Consider the following 23,938-nt stretch of genomic DNA (forward strand, 5'->3'; position numbering starts at 1 on the left):
ATTAAAACCATCCTGTTTAAATCTGTGAAAATTATGCTTAAACTGAAGAGTGTGATTAAGAGTTATCATACTTGTTACCATAATGTAACCGTGATCCTCGCTGCATTTGGTGAAATTAAAATATCCTAACGAGTAAAATGACTTACCACGAAGGCTTTGTTTTCGGAACTTGGCATTTAGATCTGGTAGTTTAATCATCTGTTCATAAACTTATTTGTAACCTCTTTTAATCTGCAGTAAATGTTGGCATATTACGACTTGAGATTTACTAATATATACAGCGGTGTTATGATAATATGATTCTTTTCTTTTTTGCTAGTTGTTTTACGTCGCACCGACACAGATAGGTCTTACGGCGACGATGGGACAGGAAATGGCTAGGAGTGGGAAGGAAGCGGCCGTGGCCTTAATTAAGGTACAGCCCCAGCATTTGCTTGGTGTGAAAATGGGAAACCACGGAAAACCATTTTCAAGGCTGCCGACAGTGGGGTTCGAACCTACTATCTCCCGAATACTGGATACTGGCCGCACTTAAGCGGCTGCAGCTATCGAGCTCGGTAATATGATTCTTCCCTTCAGTTTAATTTTATACTAAATCCTATGACAAACTTGATAGATAATACTATGATTACCATTTGATTGAAACGTGTATATCTCTAACTGGAGTAGACTATGAACTGTAGCGAAGTAATGGTGAATATCCGGAAACAAAGTGATAAATCCACTCTGTGAAACAGCAAATTTGTTCAAAAGGAATGTCTATATTTATATCTTCCACGATTAGCATGAATTTGTAGTAGTAATTGAAATCCGTTGTTTTAACTTATGTACTATTTACCTGTTAATAGAACAGTGGACGCAGCTAGGAGATCCTCTTCAGTGGTTTCTGATGTTGATAGTACAGGTTCTAAAGTTCCCTCAGACATAGGTTCCATAGATGAATATATTCCCGGTGGACGTGGTGTTGATTTCAAGTCTGATAGCGGTGACCAAAGGAGATGCGTCATCAGAGTAACATCAGGTGGAACTGATGATGAAAGCTGCTCCGTTGGTACTGGCCAATTTGTCACCAAATCAACTGGAGATAACGGAAAAAGTGTGTTGATATCTTGCACTAATGTGGAGGAATTCTGAGGCTCAGATTCGGATGTAGGTGAGACAGATGTTACTCCGACGTCTTCTTCTATCGCAGTAGACGGGAAGTTTGATGAAGAGGGTTCCTCAGTAGCACTTTCTGAAGACGACTCAAAAAATACTGTTGTTTGTGAAGAAGAATCTGCTAAATTCAACTGCTCGTCAGACTCAGTTGATGTTGATGTATCCTGTTGACCATAAAATATAACTGGTTCAGTAACGAACGATTGGTCGTCAGCCACGTGAGTGGATGGTACTCTTGTCACATATTCCCAAGTGGACGATATTGGCTTGGAGGCAATACTCACAGTTTGTGATGACCTCTCTGTGGACGATTCCGTAGATAATGCATATTCTTCAGATGTTGAAGGAATGTTTGGTGAAGATATTTCAGTAGTGTGTGTTGGCTTTGAAGGGCTTCCCTCTGTTGCTGCGGACGTTTCATATGAAACGGAAAGGTAACTTTGCGTTACTGGTTGTGAGAATTTCGTTGGGATATAATTGTCTGCTGTTACTTGTGATGTAGCTTCGTCCTGTTGGAGTTCGATGGACGTAGATGAACCAGTTGTCATTATATCATGTTTATTATTAGTGCCTGACGAAGCAGGTGTACCATTCTCAGTGGAATACTGTGGTGATGACGAACTGGAGGCAATGTCAGCGGATGTAATTAACGCTTGATATTCGTCAGACGTTACTGTCACATTTGTTGATGTTAATGTTACTGCTGATACAGTTCTAGCTGTCGTTGTTCCATCAATGTTTTCAGTCACAAGAGACGGCGCTCGTGTACTTGATTCATATGTATTGTCATTCAGCAGAGCTGGTGTATTATGTGATGTGGAAGTAGGAATATGATGGAAAACGCTGGAGGAAGTGGCATAACTATCTGAAGTACTACCGTGGGTAACCGCTGGACGATGCGTTGAACTCACACTGGAGGTGTTGTCACTGAGAATGGTGGTTGAGTGTGACACTGGGAGGCGATTTTTCTCCGTAGATGATGTTGTATCAATTTCTGCGTCGACAGAGAAACAAGAGTCTCGTTTTTGTTTCAGTGGCGAGTTGCAGCGGCATCGGCCAAAGAGTTTGGGAATTAAGAAATCACAGTGTGTATCAGCATTCCAAAGACGGCAGTGAGCATCACTGTAGCATACTTCAGTGGGGCGTGCAGCTGTAACAGAGATATTAAATTTAATTAGAAAACATTCCGTGGCACAGAGACAGTAAACAGAATTGTATAAAAGGAGGCAAAATATAAACCTGGTGTCTACTTGAAACTTAGAATCCTTGTCTCACGAAATAGGTTAAACGCATTTGCTAAAGGTAATTGATCGGGGATGGATGAATATAATAGGAGAGGCACAGGCACGTTAAAGTCTCCTGTTTTATAATTTTGAGTTGAGACACATTATATTAATTTGGTTTAGAATCACACTACACTGTAGTGTTACTGCCGCCTGGAAAGTAAAACTATTCGTATAAAAACTTTGCAGAAGTACTGGAAAACTATCAGTAACAGTCCGTGTTACAGGAAAATATCACGCGATTTCAACTTCCCCACCTCCCATCTTCCTCCGATATCATACAGTATATTCGTTTAACTTCCTCGTTGGCAGTGTGTGTACTGCCATTGTGGCCTCCAAACATTAACTACTGCTGTAATTGAGGTTATGTTAAAATGACTATCTACATGGCTGCTTAGAAAACAATAAACTCAGAAAAAGCTAGTGCAATTGAAACAGTGAAGAGCGTAGACAAAATTACCCAGACAATGGGAAAAATTGCCAATATTATTATTCAAGGAATTAAGCATCGGTGTTATTCAACAGGAAAATATTGTTAGTGTAAGTTTGTTCGAATGCGAGGAGGCTGCCAACTATGAACTCCTAAAACAACTAAAGGTTAAACGTCATTCAAAACTCTTCGGTAGAGTGAATTTCAGTTTTTTATACGATGTGGAGACGAATCGACAAACGCCATGATAAAAGGTTAGAATGAAATAATATATTCTTGGGGATATTTAGAGATTCATCAAATTGCTAGTGAAAAGTTAATTATATTCCCCCGCTATGGGCTTTACGTCGCACCGACACAGATAGGTCTTATGGCGACGAGTTAATTATATTAAGATATACTGCAAGTACAAATGCATCCTAAATCGGGAAATAAAAGTAGAATTGCAAATACAAGGGATTATGACAGGTAAGAATTATAACATGAGAATGACTGCCAAGGGAGCAAGGAAGCCTATCTCGTCAGTATCTCACGATTTTCTTCTTTGTTAACTTAGCATCTTTAACATTAATTGAAGTCAATCATTTTCACGAGAAAGCTCGTTTAATACATATGTCTCTCATTCTTACCAAAAATTAAGATACCAAGGATGTAGATAGATAGATAGATAGATAGATAGATATGATTTATTTTAATTGGCAAAGTTAGGGACACGTGTCCCTGTCTTACACTTAACCAGTGAAATACATAATTAACATAAAAATATATAACATACTGAATAAATGAAAAAAGAGACTGAAACAAATTACTATGGTACTATGCTATCCTGCTGTACATAAAAATAACTATTATAATACACAAATATAAATTAACATTTTGCTTCCTGCGAAGAAATTAACATACAACAAAGAACGAATTACAATTTCAATACTAATAATAATAATAATAATAATAATAATAATAATAATAATAATAATAATAATAATGTAGATAACCTACTAATATTTACAATTAATTTGTCCAATTCCAGAAGTATATCACATTGACGAATGTTCAGTTTTCATGTGTTTACTGTGGGTGAAAAACATTGCAAAATGGGGATAGGGATAAGGATAACTATGCAGGAAAACCACAGCTGAGTACTTTCTAAATCTACTGAATAATAATAATAATAATAATAATAATAATAATAATAATAATAATAATAATAATAATAATAATAATAATAATCAATAATGATAATAAGAAGAGGAAGAAGAAGAAGGACCATGGGGTGAAGAAGAAGAAGAAGAAGAAGAAGAAGAAGAAGAAGAAGAAGAAGAATGACCATTAGAAGAAGAAGAAGAAGAAGAAGACGGGGGTAAGTTAATTCTTATTCAACATGGACCAGATGTGCTTGGTAGCCTTTGGTCTGTACTGAATATTAAATGCAAATAAGCATTGGTTACGTCAACCATATGCCATATTGAGACATCATACTCCATACTTCGCCATATTTGTGCTTTCCACTATGCAAAATGTCACTCATTGTGACACAAAATCTTGGAGTACGCCACGGATAACAGCATAACAGGCCTCTAAATGAAAATTATAATTTACTACACGGTTATAGATTATGGCGAAGATTACCAAACTGTCTAATTTTGCATTAGATTTATAAATTATTTATCAAATTTCCCCGTAGTACATACTCTTATTACTTAATTTCTATGGCTCGAGGGTTGGGTGTTTGAATTGAGCCAAAGCTTCGCTCTCTAGGAGTTCGAAGTTCACATATTACTTTTACTAAAAGTATGTAGTATTTACTGCGAGCTCTTTGAAGTGTGAAATACGTAGTACAGTCATTAAATTCTGAGACTTGACGCCTGGAGGATAGGCACCCACACGACTCTTTATGTTACACACGATGCCGCATTACATGTCGTACACCTACACAGAACCACATCCACCCTCAAAATAGTCGCCGTTGGCCGTTAACCAATTAAACAGAACCACATCCACCCCCAAAATTGTCGCCGTTGGCCGTTATGCACGTTTGCAAACGTTGGTATAGCTGCTGGAAGTACCGCTGAAAGGAATGAGTGCGTTAAAAACAATCAACCTTCCGAGTCATAGGGATTGACTAGTAAACGTTAAAATCTGCGATGCGATTGAGAATCGAAACCGAAACTCTCTTGGAATGAATACTAGCATACTAAGGTACTTAACTCTAATATAAAAGAAGCTTGGGTTTAATTCAAACACCTAAACCCGGTGCTATGGGAACTAACTAATAAAATTTAAAATCCCGACCCGACGGGCTATCGACTCCGGAACTCCCTTCGACTGAAGACTAGAATTCTAACTACTTATTAGTACGCTAAAAGCATGGGTTCACTCCAAACCCCTAACCCCACGAGCCTTAGGAATTAACTAATAAATGTTAAAATCCCCTACCCAACCGGGAATCCTTAGACTGAAGACTAGCATGCTAGGTACTTAATCAAGCGCAAAAAGGTTGGGATCAATTCAAACACCCAACCCCTTGAGCCACGGGAATTAACTAATAAAAGTTAAAATCCCCGACCCGACGGAGAATGGAACCTGAGACTCCCTTGGGCTGAAGACTAGCATGCTAACTATTTAACTGTACGTTAAAAGTTTCGATTCTCGGTCGCGGATTTTAACTGTTATTAGTTCATTTCTGTCGGTCGTGGAAGGGAGGGAGTTGAGTGTTTGGACTGAACCCAAGCTATTAGCGTACATTTAAGTAGTCCCGGGTTCGATTCCCAATCGGGTCGTCCATTTTAGCTTTTAGTAGTTAATTCCTATGCTCGGGGGTTGTATATTTGAATTGCACGCAAGCTTATACCGCAAAACTCAGTAGTTAGCATCCTAGTGTTCAGTCCAAGGGAGTCCCGGTTTCGATTATCAGTCGAATCAGGGGATTTTAACTTTCATTAGTTAATTCCTATGGCTCGGGGGGTTAGGTGTTTGGAGTGAACCCATGCTTTTAGCGTACGAATAAGTAGTTAGAATGCTAGTCTTCAGTCTAAGGGAGTTCCGGGTTCGATAGCCCGTCGGGTCGGGATTTTAAATTTTATTAGTTAGTTCCCATAGCTCCGGGTTTAGGTGTTTGAATTAAACCCAAGCTTCTTTTATCTTACAGATAAGTACCTTAGTACGCTAGTATTCATTCCAAGAGAGACTCGGGTTCGATTCTCAATCGCATCGCAGATTTTAACGTTTATTAGTTAATCCCTATGACTCGGAAGGTTGATTGTTTTTAACGCACCCAAGCATTTAGCGTACAAGTAAGTATATAGTATGCTAGACTTCAGTACAAGGGAGTCTCGAGTTTGATTCTCAGTTGAATCAGGGTTTTTAACTTTTATTTGTCAATTCGTATGGCTCAGAATTTGGTTATTCTCTCCCAGCTCAAGCGTACAAGAATCGAACCTTAAACTAACGCACAGAAATCGCTAACATCTAAACTACCTCAGCCCGAGAGTTAACTTCGAGCCTGATAAGGCTAATAGGTCTTAAGTTACAAGTTGTGAGCCTCTCAGGTAACGCTCCGGACTTAGTCCTTATAAGCGTAATGTGTATAACAGCCATCTTGCCTAGCAGGGCGTTTAGGTTAAGTCTGAGATCGAATCCAAGCCTGTAAGGTTAAGATTGCACTCTTCTGCGATTAGCTCCTAGGCATCGAACTTGTGTCTGTTAAGTTAACGCTCCTGTGAGGTTAAACCTGGAGTCGAATCCGATCCTGCAAGGTTAAGCTTGCACTCTTATGCGGTTAGACCGAGTGTCGAACTTTAGATCTAAAGTTCCGTGATAGTGTCTACTGATAGGTTAATCTTGCACTCTAGGCCATCGAACTTGAGTGTGTAATGTTAATAACCCTGTAAGGTTAAGCCTCGAGTCGAATCCAAGGCTATTAGTTTATGCTAGCACACGTAGCCAGCGTCAGGTCATGACGTCATGTGAGGCAAAGCACATCCGTGAGGAGGAGGGGGCCGAACTCGTTAATTTACCGTATTTATATACCAGGTGGCTCTTGTACGCCGTACTTTGTACTTATAAATGCCCCGCATGCACAAATGATGAATGGGATGTCTCCCAACTGATTTTCACAAGGGAACTACTGCCAGCGGGCAGGTTACGTCAGAATAGGAAGCGATAAGGAACGGAGTGTCGCTCGCAGCATGTTACTCAGCGCTACCGATCTAATGCACCCCTTGCATTAGTAAACATCGTTTTCGACCGCATAGTTCTAGGCTGGTGTATGCTACAGCCGCACTATATTTTCTGTCTGCATATCAGCAATAGCTAGTATGATCAGCAGCGACGAATACACAGACATTATTTTAATCTGGACAATCTGGTCAGAATTCAACAGAAGCTCCAAACAGACGTATGCCTTCTACACACGTACTTCACCGAACAGTATTAGTTTTTGTTCATACAAGCAACTCTTCCATCGAGTGGAATGTCTACACGGGTATAAATTAATACGTTATTAGATTTCCTTTTCTGCATCTTTGGCGTGTCTACAAATAGTAGAGGCGATTACGGGGTGGGGCGAGGAGGGCAGTCGCCCCCACCCCTCACTTTGTGGAGTAAACATTATATTTTTATTCCACTTAGCCAGCTGGAACTAGGGATTATTTTTAAAAAAGCTGTTTGTACAAACCTTGTTATCTTATCTGCTAATTCCTTCGTTCATTTTCTTTTATTATTAACGTAATTATTGATGGAAATACGCACAAAATGCTGTTCGTCGCGGCTAACCAATTTGTATAGCACTACGGCAAGCAGTGTAGACTTTGCATGTGCTGTGAGGAAGGGTAGTAGGGGTACATATTTTTTTGCCAGTTAGTTATAATTCACCCACTTGTCGCGCGCGTTCATCAGTCTGGCAGTCTCTTTAGTGTCTGTTAGTTTCTTAGTGAGTATTCAAATACTAAGTGATTTTTAATTGCATAATCATGCCGTAATTCTATTTAATTATACCGGGCGAGGTGGCCGTGGGGTTACGGGCGCGAAGCTCTGAGCTTGCACTCGGGAGATAGTAGTTTCGAATCCCACTGTCAGCAGCTCTGAAGATGGTTTTCAGTTGTTTCCTATTTTCATACCAGGAAAGTGCTGGGGCTGTACCTTCTTTAAGGCAACGGTCGCTTTCTTTCCACGCGTAGCCCTTTCCTGACTCATCGTCCCCATACATCCTATCTACATCGGTGCGACGTAAAGCCAATTGTAAAAAATATTCATTTGTAATCGCATTTCAACGGGACCTAATACCAACGTCCCTAAATTATTTCTTTGTGTTATGTTATTTATTAAGTAAATGCCCCGTAGTATGTTTGTGAGACCTGGTGAAAATTTTATTATACAGCATTGAATCAAAATCTCAAAAAACTATTATTACGAATAATCCACGGGGCAAATTAATTACATTCACATTTAAAATAACATAATACAAACGAAATAATTTAGTCCGGTGAAAGTAAAGTTGGTATTCTCTCGCGTTGACATTACAATTACAATTAAATATATCTTTTTTACAATTGACTTTACGTCGCACCGACACAGATAGAATATATGGGAAGGAAGCGGCCGTGGCGTTAATTAAGGTACAGCCTCAGCATTTGTCTGGTATGAAAATGGGAAACCACGGAAAACCATCTTCATCGCTGTCGACAGTGGGATTCGAAACCACTATCTCCCGAGTGCAAGCTCACAGCTGCGCGCCCGTAACCCCACGGGCAGCTCACCTGGTACAATTACATAGATATACGGCATGATTATGGAGTTAAAAATCATTTAGTATTTGAACACACACTAAGAAACTAACAGACAATAAAGAGACTGCCAGACTGACGAATGCGCGCGGCAAGCGGGTGAATTATAACTCAGTGGCCACGACCTCGTCAAAATATATGTACCCCTACTACCCTCCCTCACAGCACATGCAAAGTATCCACTACTTGCCGTAGCGCTATACAATAAAGGAAAGATTTACCATATAAGACAACAAGGCTTATACAAATAAAAGCAAAGCAAAGTGATCTCCGTACAGGTCATGAAGGCCCTTGGAGGGGTGGAAGGTAAAGGCTTCCACTATCCGTATTCTCGCCACTTGATCGGGTAGAGTGGTTAGCTCTACGCCCGGCCACTTTTGGTACTCATCTTTGGTGTAGGCTGAGTGAACCTCAGGGCCATGTGCACCTCCGGAAGTGGAAATCTCGTTTGTTAAATTTTACGACTTCCTGATGGGGATTCGAACCAACGTCCTTCCGGGCGAAATGCCTCGGCCAGGCTTGTACAAATAGCTTTCTTAAAATAATTCCTAGTTCCAGCTGGCTAAAGTGGAATAAAATGTAGTATTTACTCTACAAAGTGGGGGTGGGAGCGACTGTCCCTCCCCATCCCACCCCCTAGCCGCCGCTACTCTTTGCAGACTCGCCAAAGGTGCAGTAAATGAAATCGAATGACTTACTAATTTATGCACGTGTAGACATTCAACTCGACAAAAAAGTTGATTGTATGGATCAAAAACTAATACTGTTCGGCGAAATATGTGTGTAGAAGGCGTATGTCTGTTTGGGGCTAAGGGGTACGTCTGTTTGGAGCTTCTGTTGCACTCCGACCAGGTTGTTCTGCTTAAAATAATGTGTGTGTATTCACCGCTGCTGATCACACTAGCCATTGCGGATATGCAGACAGCAAATATAGTGCGGCTGTACCATACACCAGCCTAGAACTATGCGGTCGAAAACGATGTTTACTAATGCAAGGGGTGCATTAGTACGGTAGCGCTCTTTAACATGCTGCGAGCGACACTCAGTTTCTTATCTCTTCCTATTCTGACGTAACCTGCCCGCTGGCAGTAGTTCCCTGTGAAAATCAGTTGGTAGACATCCCATTCATCATTTGTGCATGCGGGGCATTTATAAGTAGAATGTACGGCGTTCGAGAGCCACCTGGTATAAGAGTTAGGTCTGTACATTTATCAGAATTTAAAAATGATAGTATTTCTGTATCAGTCGTGTCTAAAATAACAAGGAAATGCACTTTTTAATTTTCCATAATGTCTGTCTGTCTGTCTGTCTGTCTGTCTGTCTGTCTGTCTGTCTGTCTGTCTGTCTGTCTGTCTGTCTGTCTGTCTGTCTGTCTGTCTGTCTGTCTGTCTGTCTGTCTGTCTGTCTGTCTGTACACGCATCACGAGAAAACGACTGAAGAGAATTTAATGGAAATCGGTATGCAAAGTCGGGGAATAAGTAGCTACAATCTAGGCTATAAATAATTGTATTGACGCTTAGTGAAATGGTAGTTTAGGGAAGGCCTACAATTTTATTCTCAAATATTTATGTTATTAGTGGTTGTATCTTAATGAAATTTGGTAGAAAAAGTCGGATAATATGACGCTATAATCTAGGCTATAAATAAATGTATTCACTCTGCGAAAATGGTAGTTTAGGGGAAGGCCTAAAATTTAATTCTCAAATATGTATGTTATTGGTGGTCGTATCATAATGAAAATAGGTATGCGAAGTCCAGCAATAAGTAGCTATAATCTAGTGTATAAATAATTTTATTCACGCGAGTGAAATGGTAGTTTAGGGAAAGGAATATAATTTAAGTCTGAAATATTTATGTTATCGATAAATACTACATAACTAAAGTGATATAGTATTAAAATTCCGATCATTTATGTCTGATACATTGTTACCGTACCGGCTATGACCACAGAGATATTAATGAATTTTGATTTTTGTTGCTAAGTCCACATCAGCACCGATTCATGAGAAAATATGTAAGCAGACTTTAATGAAAATCGGTATGTAATGTCGGAGAATAAGGAACTACAGTTTACGCTATAAGTAATTTTATAAGACGCCCTAATATCGCAGTCGTAAGAAAACTAAATATGAAGGGCTACAATATAGAAAGCTCATAAAATTGATCAACAATAACATTTCATTGAACATTGTTTGTTGTGATGTGCTTTGTGTCTTCTGTTGCCACTCATCTCCGAACCGAGTATTTTTTTAAACTTGCTTTACGTCGCACCGAAACAGATAGGTCTTATGGCCACAATGTGTTAGGAAAGACCTAGGAGTGTGAAGGAATCGGCCTTGGCCTTAATTTAGGTAAATTCTTAGCATTTGCCTGGTGTGAAAATGGGAAATCATGGAATACCATCTTTAGGGCTGCCGACATTGAGGTTCAAATCCTTTATTTCCCGGATGCAAGCTCACAGCTGCGCCCCCCTAACCACACGGCGAACTCGCCCGTTCGTACCTAGTCTAATAGCTTGCCTGAATACTGGCGGGAAGTAGCTGGGGAGTTAGATAACTCTCTTCCTTAGCATGCCATTCCTCTGGTTCCTAAATTTTCTGATACTACTGGTACGTAACACGCTGGTACCTCATAGCATTCGAGCTATTCAATCCCTACTGTGAGGGACTGATTGGAATGAACAGTGTGCATATTTAACGGAATAATGGCAGAGGAGTGTTCACGGCTGGTCATTCCAGCTCTGAAACTTTGGACTGTTAGATCGGCACCATAGTACTGTTCGTTAAATGTGAGAAAATGTGCAGTTTTTCAATCGATCGAGCATTTTATATGATAACATTGCCTTTAATCGTTACATTCCTACTGACATTTTTGTAATGACTTATGTTGACTTCTCTTAGGAAAACCACAAAGCCAGTCTTTTTGAGAATCCCGTAGAGAAGCACGGGTACATCAGCTAGTAAATAAATAAGTAAATAAATGCATTTCGTCTCTCATAAAGCATATAGGCTAAACTATTCAATTGATTACTGTCAATTTCCCATCATAACACATATTTCAGCTATCCTGCTTGAATTAAAGCGTCTCCCATCAGGATTTTTATTTGTGTAACGTTAACTTCCATGGTTGTAGTCATGAAATAAACAGTGGCAAAAAGTTCGTGTCAGTAAAGTGTCCTAAATGGACTTATGTTCTTCAGTAGTAGCGCCAGAATCACCAAACACGGTAAGAAGAATATATTTATGCGACAGACCTCTACTTGTGAATTCTCCGAGGGAGGAGAGACAACTATTAGTAAAGCAAGTGGCACATGATGGTGAATCGTGGGGAAAGTTCAAGAGAGGCGCAATGAAAGAGCACATTTAATAACTGAAACCTGAGATTTATCTACTTGTGGTCCTTCAACACCAGCGGGGGAGGCAAGGCAGGTTCACTTCTCACCTTTGAATTGTGTTGAATTCATCTGCCGAAAATGCGTTTTTAGTTTATTAGTCAAGATTTATTCTGTAAGTACAGTCGGTCAAAAAAGTGTAGAGCGTGAACCTATCGCATTAAAACTGAAATAAATAATGCAATGTTCCGTTTAACAGAAAAAACGGCGCTGCTTAGTCTATTTTAAGCTACTATATGAACGTTTTCCACAGTTATTGATTACATGACAAGAACATGTAAACGTAGGCCTAACGCTATCCTTATATTTAGTGTTTTGGTACAATCTTCTAATATATATGTGTGTATAATGATCAACTTCCGATTCATGCACATGCGCTTCGATGGAATTTTAGACCTTTCTTGTAGATAAATTGCACCAAATAATAAATATCCCCAACGTATTAAGCAGAACTATTAAGAATAGCTGACAAATACCACAATGTACTCAATATCACTCTACTCTGACTACACACGTATATATACGCAATGATATCGATGGTCAAAAGATATTTCAGTGCTTTGCATAGTCAAACAAATTTATAATCGTTTAACAAACAGCTAATGAATGCAGTACCAATTTCTTGATTTTTAAAATAATTCAACAGAATAAAAAATTTAGTATGAAAGTTACACACACAGTGTCAGTAACAGAGCACTAACACAAAATTCATGAAATGAATAGCTGTGGGGTTTTACGAAACCGTCTCTTAGGCAAGAATATTCCTTTCCCTTTGAATTAATTGTATGTTGGCTCTTGGCTCTTACTACTAATTTTACTTCCAATAATTGCAACCACCAGAAAAATGTCAAATATAAGTTCTGATCTGAAGTCTGTTAATTGTGTTTAACCAAGTATTTTTATCACTTTTCTTGTTTGTATGTACATGAGACTGCGGAAGGGAAAGTGAGCGACTCGCTTCTATATGGAGATGAACCTTGGTGACTATACTGAATGTGGCCTTCGGAACCTTCTATATAACGTCCAGACAAATCCTGAAACTTTAGTTTCTTGATACCCCTGTGCACTTATTTTGGTTGTTTAGTCCAAAGAATATTGTTTCACGCTGCTGAAGACATCTTAAAATAGGTTATCTGACAATACAGTATCTGTGCACACATGGAGCATCCCTAAACACAAAATTAAAACAAGAGAGGTTGCATATTTTTCGTAATAGACGTCTGCATAATGCTCCAATTACCATATCTTTCTATGTTACAAAGTGGCAATACAATTCGGACACTGATTTAATGTCCCTATAACCACTCATACGTAAGCTTAAATGACACCCGTGTCTCAAAAGTTGAACTTTGACATGTCCGGATATCTCATGACTTAAATCGGTACCACTCAACATTTATCATATATGTGCCGAATTTTCAAAATAAGATTTCTACTTCCGCTTACCAATAAACATAATTTCTCCTTATTATCAGTTTAAGTTATTTCTATATCAAATGTAACATTCAAGGGCCAAATGTGTGTTTATCCTTAAAACTGCATGTTAAAAACGATTTCATACTTTCATTCACTTATTCGTAGATAACGAATTTGAATACAAATACATTATTTAATTTTCCATCATGCATGATTTAAAATCAGTTCACATATTCGATATATTGGTAGAAGAAGACTGCTTTGAGGTGTGGAACCGGATGAAATTAGTCTTGTGAAGACAACTGAAATATTTATGCGTTACTAAAGCGTAACAGCCTTTGATAGCTGATAACAGGTGCAAGATTTGCTGTACTCTCCCTATGAGGCTTATACCATAAACTAGCTGTACGATACATTAATGGAATTGATTGAAGTAGTGTGATTGCCTATCAAGACGGTTGTTGGAATAAAATCATGGCCACTTGAATTCAGGTTAAAGAAAGATTACATCTTACGATTTCAATCCTTCTTTAAAAAATAAATCTACCGACATGTACAGATTTAGTTCTATTATTCACATGTTACCTTCAGATTATCATTAAAATTGATGTAAAATTGATCAATAAGTGTAAAATATCTTGAACACTTTTTAATCGGTTTGTTTAACTCGGAATATGTGTGATGAAATGAAATGGCGTATGGTTTTTAGCGCCGGGAGTGTCCGAGTACAAGTTCGGCTTGCCAGATGCAGGTCTTTTTATTTGACTCCCGTAGGCGACCTGCGCGTCCTGATGAGGAAGAAATGATGATGAAGACGAGAAATACACCCAGCCCCCGTGTCAGGGAAATTAACCAATTAAAGTTAAAATCCCCAACACTGCCGGAAATGGAACTCGGGACCCCTCTGACCGAAGTCCAGCACGCTAACCATTTAACCAGGGAGCCGGACTTCGGAATATGTGTGATGATGTACAATATGAATTCGCCGTATTGAACAATCAAATGCAGAAATACTGAAGTAAATCGCAACATGGTAAAACAGTAGAAAATATTGAATCCCCTGTGAAAATATATTGTCGTTGGTACAGTATTCACAGTCACGGAAATACAAGTAAATGACTTCAAAGCATTTTGTACCCTGGATTTTCCTTAAAGTTCCATCAGTTCAGTTTGCATAATCATAATTCCTGATTGAAAACTGCATTGGTTTCCAATAATTTCTATCTTTCTGTTGGATTTTATAATGGAACAAAGGGACATCGAGACAGACAGATAGACGTATAGTTTCAACTTACCAAGCTCTATAGCTGCAGTAACTTAACTGCGGCCAGTATCCAGTATTCGGGAGATAGTGGGTTCTAACCCCACTGTCGGCAGCCCTGAAGATGGTATTCCATGGTTTCCCATTTTCACACCAGGATAATACTGGGGCTGTATCTTAATTAAGGCCACGGCCGCCTCCTTCCCACTCCCAGCCATTCCCTGTTCCACCGTCGCAATAAGACCTATCTGTGTCGGTGCGACAACTAGCAAAACAAAAGGTTTCAACTTAACTGTCACATTCAAAATAATATTTCGAAGTGCATACATTACAACGTGCACATGTGAGTAGCAGATATACAAGAAGCGTAGAGTACAGTGTCCTCAACGGGCACCTTGCGGAATTTTAAAAAAATAATTCCTACGTTGATTTGTGGGCAAAGGTCTGTTCTTCCAAGATATTGCGGCTGTTTTAAATCGTGTAAGATAGCTCTTACGAATAACCTCGTCCCTTACGTCGCGACGTCCAAATGGGTGTGAAGGGTGATTCAGTGTTTCTTTGCATTTCCGTAGAAATAGAAGCGAGTAGCAGATTCTTTGGCCTTGGGCACTCGGCCGTGAAGGTCGCTCTTCCACCTGACCAGACGAACACCATATGTCCATATAACTGTAAGGTACATTTCTTGCGCAACTTTAAACATTCGCTGAGTCAGTGACCGCTCACTGTAAATAATGTTATAGTTCTAGAAACAATATTATCTCCTGTCAACTGGATGGCATGTACAGGCAAGCCTCATATCCATTTGCTCGTACAGCGCCATTCACACAGAACTGATAACAGTCTCTGCTTCTCGGTTAAACTAAGGGTAAAGGAAGCCGTCTGCAGCTCTCCAACAGCGTTACCCAATGCCTAGAGCAGACACGAACTGTCTACCAGTTAAGAAGCTGAGACAGACTTCTGCTCGACGGAGCACACAGATAAGCGAAAAGGATTTCTCCCTCCCCATAAAAGTACTGAAAATGTTGAGGTTCCGGCAATTTCTCTCTCTCTTCAGTGAAACAAGCCTGCTCAGAGAAGAGATTTGGCGGATAACAAAACTTCAAAGTGCCTTACGTATTTGAAGAGCTGACACAACAGTTCCAAATAACGAATACATTTTTTAGTCTACAAAAAAGAACAACTTCTAGGTTAACAACCAAATTATACAGCAATAGTCTACTAGTTGAGTCAATTTACAAGTCCTCAGGGCTTGATGGACGAGAAATCATTCAGGACTTCAAGGTGGAAGTGTTTGTCTTCATGAGGCCTACGGCATCTTTTTGATTTAAGAATGGAATTATGACCTGAAATTGTGGACAGTAATGTGTTTCCCTCTTTTCAAAACACTTATTTCAATAGCTCCTCTACTTTAACGTTTTTGTAAAGAGAGAAGTGAAGAACGCTACTACATCCTTCAGCTGTGATGTATACTCATGATAAGAAGAATTCAGGATGGAAAGGGAAAGAGGTAACGTTTAGGCGTACATTTTGGCCAACCCTGAGGATGGAGAACAGACGAGGATGAACAACGTTATATAGGTTCTTCTTCCAGAAGGTGTTTACTAGTAGCTTTACGTCGTACCGACACAGTTAGGTCTTATGGCGACGATGGGATAGGAAAGGCCTAGGAGTTAGAAGGAAGCGGCCGTGGCCAGAAGGTGTGGCTTTGTGCTCATACCGCTCCCTCACCCCCTACCCCTTCCTTTCTTCTTTGTTCATCAAACCACTCTGTGTGTTTTGCACTCTGGCTAAGAATTATATCTATACTGCCTTTTCCTAATCAAGGAAAATAGTTAAGTAACTGTGAAGAAATGTTCACAATGTAATCCCGTCCCAATACGTATGGTATTTAAGTGTTTGATCAGCGCTGATAATAACTTCATAGGAACGGTTTTTCAAACACACTTGTGTCTCTCATGATCGTATTTAATGCCAGTTTGTGTTTACTTTGATTGTTGATTATAAATTATGAAATTAATAAAAATAATAATACACCCTTTAGGAAATAAATTCGGCAGTTATTTAAAATTCAACTGCGTTATAAAGGTGGACTATTTTATATCACATGACAGCTCGTGTAAAGTAATTAAAAGAAAACAAAAACTCGCCTACATGGCACGTTTTCGCCTGTGAATATCTTCTAGACCTGTAATTATTTTGTGGCAGTATAGCAATAGCACACATTACCTCGACCCATTCGAATACGAAAACCGATATCTCATGTAATTCTGTGTTTCCAAACTGCTAAAACATCGGAGTTGCATACAAACGTTCAAATGTTTTCTTTGTTTTTGCTCTACGATCTTACTGTCATCTCCGTTCACAGTCTGAGGGGAAGGGGGAAGGAGTGCGGGAAGACACAGACACAACCGACCGTATTAAATGTGAATGAACAAGTCATAACTCCGCAATGAATGGAAGTTTATAAAACACACCCTTCTCCTTCAACTGTATACATGCTTTACACCTGTCACATTCTACACACCATCCGTCATCCTCTATACATCAGAAGTGACTAGAGGACGTATTGTAGGTATGTGATCGTCCGATATCAAATATTGCTGAAGCGATCGGTCACTCAGAAGTCATAGTTAAGTTTTGGGTAAGAAGGAACCAAGAAGAGGGTGCGGAGGGCCTTAAAACTTACAGAAAATAGGGGCAACCTAAGAAGAAAACCGAGGAGTGCCTGTTTAAAATGTGCCATTTTCACTTCAAACTTTTTTTTTAGTATTTCTTCCACATGCATAGCAGTAGTTGAATACGATTGAATACCACGAGCAGTCCAGACCAGAAAGATGTAATTCCTTATAAGTAGTACCATACCCAATCATGGGTATATTCCATGTGCCATTTATTATGAATTTCCTTGCGTTTTTCATAACTTTCTTAGAGTGGAAATTACACCTTTTGAACAGACCTCAACTATGGAGTGGGACAGAGCTATTTTAGAAGCCAGAAGTGAAAATCCTTTCCTTTTAATCAAGTAAGGACCCATTCAGTTTCCGCTTTCCCCTGATTAATTTTCTGCAATTTTTTGAATGCCTATACTATTATTATTTTTGTGGAAAACTAGTGAATTGTTTAAGAGTATAATCTTTTTTTATTTTATAAAATGCAATTATTTTCGTGGGCAGGAAGCGAACATTTTATTTATTTACTTTTTCTCACAAAATGCATTCCTTTGTTTCTTTAAGACAGGTTATTATGACATTGTGAGAATATCTTTTTTTCCTTTATTACAACTCACCTATCGTTTTCCTGTATTTTGTTTGGATTGTGAAGAATATTTATCATGTACACGTTTTTTAAATGTAAGAATTGCCTCTGTTTTTTATTTTTATACGTCATTTTATCCCATTTAATTACTCTCCCATTTCCTATGATTATATTAAGAAAAAGCGTTGTATGATATTGCAGTAAAATAGTATGTCTTTAAATAAACATGAATCACCTGAGTTCTAAATGAATATTAACTTCGTTCATCTTAATGTTTTTAGTTCAAATTTGATATCCATGCATATATTAGGGCAAGATGTATTAATTCTTTTTAGCAGTGCTTGCAAACGTATTAAATTAGTTTAATTTAATACGGCCTATACTGACGAGAATAATGGTCATTCTTCCTTACAAAGGTTGAGCCCAGTGCCATCTGACAATAAAGTCACGGTTGAGAGCGCTAACATTTCAGCCAGCCTTCGCAAAAAAGAAATGAAATGAAATGGTGTATGGCTTTTAGTGCCGGGAGTGTCCGAGGACAAGTTCGGCTCGCCAGATGCAGGTCTTTTGATTTGAATCCCGTACGCGACCTGCGCGTCATGATAATGATGAAATGATGATGATGATTAAGGTTAAAATTCCCGACCCTGCCGGGAATCGAACCCGGGACCCCTTTGGCCAAAGGCCAGCACGCTAACCATTTAGCCATGGAGCCAGACCGCGAACAAGAATTACAAAGAAACAGAGGAATTTGACCCTCAATGAGTTGACGTCTCTCACCTTCATCCTGCCGTGTGGTTCCTCGCCTTATTCCCCTCTCTAGCGCACCTTCTTGGTCGAGCCCGTGTGGCGTTTTGGCAGGCGGGCAGGCGGGCAAGCTGGGAAGCAAGTATTTTCCGAAAAAGCAAATGCGTGGTTCGTTATTTTTAAAGGAGATTCCAAATACTAATTTTCACGTCTGTAACATCTTCAGTTTTTGAGACATAAGTATACTCATAAACGTAACTCAACACGTTTTTCATTCCCCCTTCCTACACGATAAGTTGATTCTCCATTCTCCAAAAGTGTGTGTTCCTTTATTTTTAAAGGAGATTCCAAATACCAATTTTCACGTTCTTAACATCCTTGGTCTTTGAGATATAATTTTCCTCATACAAGGAATTCAACTAATTTTTCAATTCATTCACCCCCTTACGTGGTTTTTACGAAGACCAGAGAACACGTATTTCTTCACTTTAAAAGAAGATTCCAAATACAAATGTTCATGTCTCTAACTTCTTCGGTTTTGGATATATAAGTATAATCATCAAAAGAATTCAACTCCTTTTTCACCCCAGCCCTCTAAGTTCATTCCCCCCACCATCCAAAAAATGCGTGTTCCTTTACTTTTAAAGGAGATTATAAATACAATTTTTCGAGTGTGTAACCTTAAGTCATTGAGACTTAAGTCTCTCCATAAAAAGAATTAAATTATTCACTTCCTTTCACCCTCCCCCCTTAAAGTGAATTTTCTGGAAACCAATAATACTTGTTGCCTTATTTATGAAGGAGCTTCCAAATGCCAATTAACACGACTGTCACATTTTCAGTTTTGAGATATATGTATCCTCATAAAAAGGAATTATTCTCCTTTTACACCGCCCCCGCCCCCAAGTTGATTTTCCCCCAAAAATGCGTGTTTCTTTATTTTTAAAGGAGATTCCAAATACTCATTTTCACGTCTGTAACATCTTTAGTTTTTGAGATGTAAGTATCGTCATACAAAGAATTCAACTAAATCTTCAATTAATTCACCCCCGCCTTAAGTGGATTTTCCAAAGACAAAGGATTACGTTTTTGTTTACTTTGAAAAGAAATTCCAAATACAAATTTTCATGTCTGTAACATATTCAGTTTTTGAGATATAAGTATCATCATGAAAATAATTCAACTCATTTTTCACTCCACCCCCGCCCGTTAAGTTGGTCTCCCTCACCCAAGAAATGCGTCTTTCTTCATTGTTAAAGGAGATTTCACATACCAGTTTCCAGGTTTGTAACCTTCAGTTTTGAGATATAAGTTTCTCCAGAAAACAATTCAATTTTTTTCACTTCCTCTCACACTCCCCACTCAAGTGAATTTTCCATAAACAAACAACAGTACCCGTTTCATTAAAAGAGCTTCCAAATACCAATTTCACGACCAATTTTCATTCCCTCTTCCTACCCTTTGATTCCCTCTTCCCCAAAAGTACGTGTTCCTGAATCTTCAGTTTTTGAAATATATGTATCCTCGTAAAAGGAATTCATCTCCGTTTTCACCCCACCCCCTCCCAAGTTGATTCCCCCCGCATTTTTCTTTATTTTTAAAGGAGATTCCAAACGCCAGTCTTTATTTTTGTAATATCTTTACATTTTTGGTATACATATTCTCATACAAATAATTCAACTAATTTTTCAATTCCTTCTCCTCTCCCCCCTCCGTTAAGGGTTTTTTCTGAAAACAAATGAATACGTGTTTGATTATTTTTAGAGGAGATTCCAAATACCAATTTTCACTCTGCAACATGTTAAGTTTTTGAGATATACTGTAGATGTATTAATTTTAAAAATTAACCACTTTTTTCAATTCCCCTTAAATGGATTTTCCCAAATAAGTATTTATGTTTCTTTACTTTTGCAGGAAATTCCAAATGCCAGTTTTCAAATCTGTAATATGTTACGTGTCTGAGATAATTCACCCCGTTTGCCACTACTGTTCACTCCCTATTCATCGGATTATCCAAAATCACAGAGGTACGTGTTTCTTTATTTTCGAAGGAGATTCCAAATCTCAATTTTCATGTCTGTAACATCTTCAGTGTTTGAGATATAAGTCTCCACATAAAAGGTGTTCAAAAACTTTTCCCCCTTTTTTCACCCCCTTAATGGAATTTTCCGAAAACAAAAAGAATACATCTTTCATTATTTTTAAAGAAGATTCCAAATACCAATTTTTACATTTGTGAACTTTTAAGTTTTTGTGATATAGATATCCTCATTTTAAAAATTCACCCACCTTTTCACCCCCTCAGCGACGGAATATCCAAAAATCCTCCCTTAGCGAGCACTTACATGTTAATATGATGTATCCCCAAAATTTAATTTCTTTACGTCCAGTAGTTTTGGCTCAGCGATGATGAATCAGTCAGTCAGTCAGTCAGTCAGTCAGTCAGTCAGTCAGTCAGTCAGTCAGTCAGTCAGTCAGTCAGTCAGTCAGTCAGTCAGTCAGTCAGTCAGTCAGTCAGTCAGTCAGTAAGGGCAAGTTGTTTTACATATATAGATATAGATTATCTAGCAAGATACCCTTGCATCGCTACGGCTTTAAAATGAAAGTTATTATTCAACGTTTTATTCTTTAGAGAGTCCACTGTCAGCTGAGCCTGTAAAACACGTCCTCAGTTCGTACGTCAAACGGTGTTTGGGGAATGCCAATTTATTTTATGATCTACCACTAACTTGAACCCCGCACGGAAGAATTTGAATGTTTTAAACAATATCTGATTTATCATCTAGAACGTAAAGGGGACCAACCTGTGAAATTTTTATTTCGTACGTCGAACAGTAATGGAGGAATGAATACTTTTTAAGGGGTGAATGTTTTGAAAGATTTACTAACATCTAGGATACAGAAGAAAACCCTTCATAATAAAAGTTACGTTTGTGCCCTAAACTGTTTCGGAAGAATGGATATTATGTTTCTGAGAGTCAACTACCATCTAAACCTCTTAGGGGAGAAATATTTTGAAGTACTGTATATGGTATTTTACACCTAGGACATAAAAGAAGACCCTTCTCGTAAAATTACAAATTTGTACGCTAAACAGTTTTGGAGGGATGAATAATTTAGTTTACAGAGCTTACCTTATTTGACACAATAGCGGTGGAACGTTAAAAAGTATGTTCTATTTCACACCTAGGATTTGAAATATATACCGCAATTTGGAATTATGTCTTCGTACATTAAACCATTTCGTAGGAAGGAATTAATATATTGGTTTTTGGATCTTAACCTAAATTCAACTCTCTGAGGCGTTAAATTTGTTACATACCTTCCGCTATTTAACACTTAGGATATCATTTGACATTTTAACGTCGTAATTCAAACGGTTCCTTATAAAGGCATATTTTTGTCATCATTCCTCATCCCCCAGTCAAAACCCCTTAGGGATGTATTGTTTTAATTCCACTTCATATTTGTAACCTCATAAAAATAATTCAACGCCTTTTACAATCCCCTTAATTTTATTCCCACCCCGCCCCGCAACACAAAATGCGTGTTTTTTTATTTTTAAAGGAGATTCCAAATACCAACTTTCACGTCCGTAACATCCTTCGTTTTTGTAATATAAGTATCCCCGTACACAGAATTAAACCCATTTTCAGTTCATTTACCCATCCTTAATTGGATTTTCCGAAAACAATAGAGTGCATGTTTCTTTATTTTTAAAGATTCCAAATACAAATTTTCACGTTTGAAACATCTCCAGTTTTTGAGATACAAGAATCCTCATCAAAAGAATTCGACCCCATTTCAGTCCTTTTTAACCCCCCTTAATTGGATTTTACGAAAACAAACAAATACGTGTTCCTTTATTTTCAAAGGAGATTTCAAATACCGATTTTCACGTCTGTAATAGCTTCAGATTTTGAGATACCAGTATCCTAATAAAAATAATTCAACCCTTCTTTCAGTCATTTTACCCCGCCCCTTCGCCCCCATGTGATTTTTTCCGAAAAAAAGTATTTGTTACTTTATATTTATTAGAGAGAGAATACCAATTTTCACAAACGTAAGGTTACGTTTTTGAGATATACTCATTTCAAGAATTCACCCTCTTTGTCATTCCTGTTCAACACCCCCCTAAGTAGGTTTTCCAAAAACAAAAAACAATACGTGTTTATTTATTTTTAAAAGAGATACCAAACAAAACTTTTCAAGACTGTGACATATTCAGTTTTTGAGATATACGTGTCCTCAAGAAGGCATCCCTTTCTCACCTTTTTCACTCCTGAAGATGATTTTTGAGAAAACAAAAAAGGTTTTCCTTATTTTTAAAGGAGATTCCTAATACCAATTTTCACGTCTGTAACATCTTCAGTATTTGATGTACAAGTATCCCTATAAAAGGGATTCAACTAAGTTCACTTCTCTTCACCCACTTCGCCACCTTAAGTGGAATTTCCGAAAAGAAAAACTACGTGTTCATTTTTAAAGGAGATTCCAAATAACAATTTTCATGTCTGTAACATATTAATCTTTTGAGATATAAGTCTCCACATAAATAGAATTCAACCCCATTTTCAATCCCTTTTAACCCTCCCCCCCCACACACACACAAACAAGTGTTTTTTCGAAAACAAACATATACCTGTTACTTTTATTCACAAAATATTAAAAATACCAATTCTCGCGTTTGTAACGTGTATAAGTGGTTGAATAATTCAACAATTTCAACAGTAACACAGGCTATCAATTAAGTAATACCTGGTTGCCAGCCATTAAGAATTTACGTAGGTATTTCCCTTCCCTGTCCCTTCACTATTGTTATTTCGTCTCAGTGTTTTCCAAATTCGTACGTTCCTCGTCGCCAGATGTTTCATTCTAGGCTTGTGTCTATGTCATACACCTGTCAATGTCATATGTTATATACACACGTTATGTGAACCGCTTAGACTGGTTCTGATGGCTCGGTCAGCTTCCGCTTCGAACGCTAGCGTTGTGCCACGTCCTGAGACCCATCTGATCACGAATGAACGTACCATTTCCACTTCTATTATAACGTCTAAATTCAAAGAGTCATTGTTTAAGAAGCCTTTCTCGTGGACAATCGAGATTTCTTCTGAGGACGCAGAGCACAGTTATCTGCGAAACGTAAAGCATTTCACCTTGTTTTCTTGACACGGCATACGCCCAAAAGCCTATACAGTACCATGTCTATC

The 23,938-nt window shown here is 38.4% G+C and overlaps 1 protein-coding gene across 1 annotated transcript in view; it reads right to left on the reverse strand.

Annotated features, from left to right (window-relative positions):
- Positions 1-23,938, reverse strand: part of ImpE1 (Ecdysone-inducible gene E1) — a 202,999-nt gene that overhangs the window by 66,454 nt on the left and 112,607 nt on the right. Inside the window, exon 4 of the mRNA XM_067139507.2 lies at positions 839-2,308. Within this exon, the coding sequence (XP_066995608.2) occupies positions 839-2,308 (1,470 nt within the window). The remainder of the gene's footprint in view (positions 1-838; positions 2,309-23,938) is intronic.

This window comes from Anabrus simplex, chromosome 2, assembly GCF_040414725.1.
Source record: "Anabrus simplex isolate iqAnaSimp1 chromosome 2, ASM4041472v1, whole genome shotgun sequence".
In the NCBI taxonomy this organism is placed as follows: domain Eukaryota; kingdom Metazoa; phylum Arthropoda; class Insecta; order Orthoptera; family Tettigoniidae; genus Anabrus; species Anabrus simplex.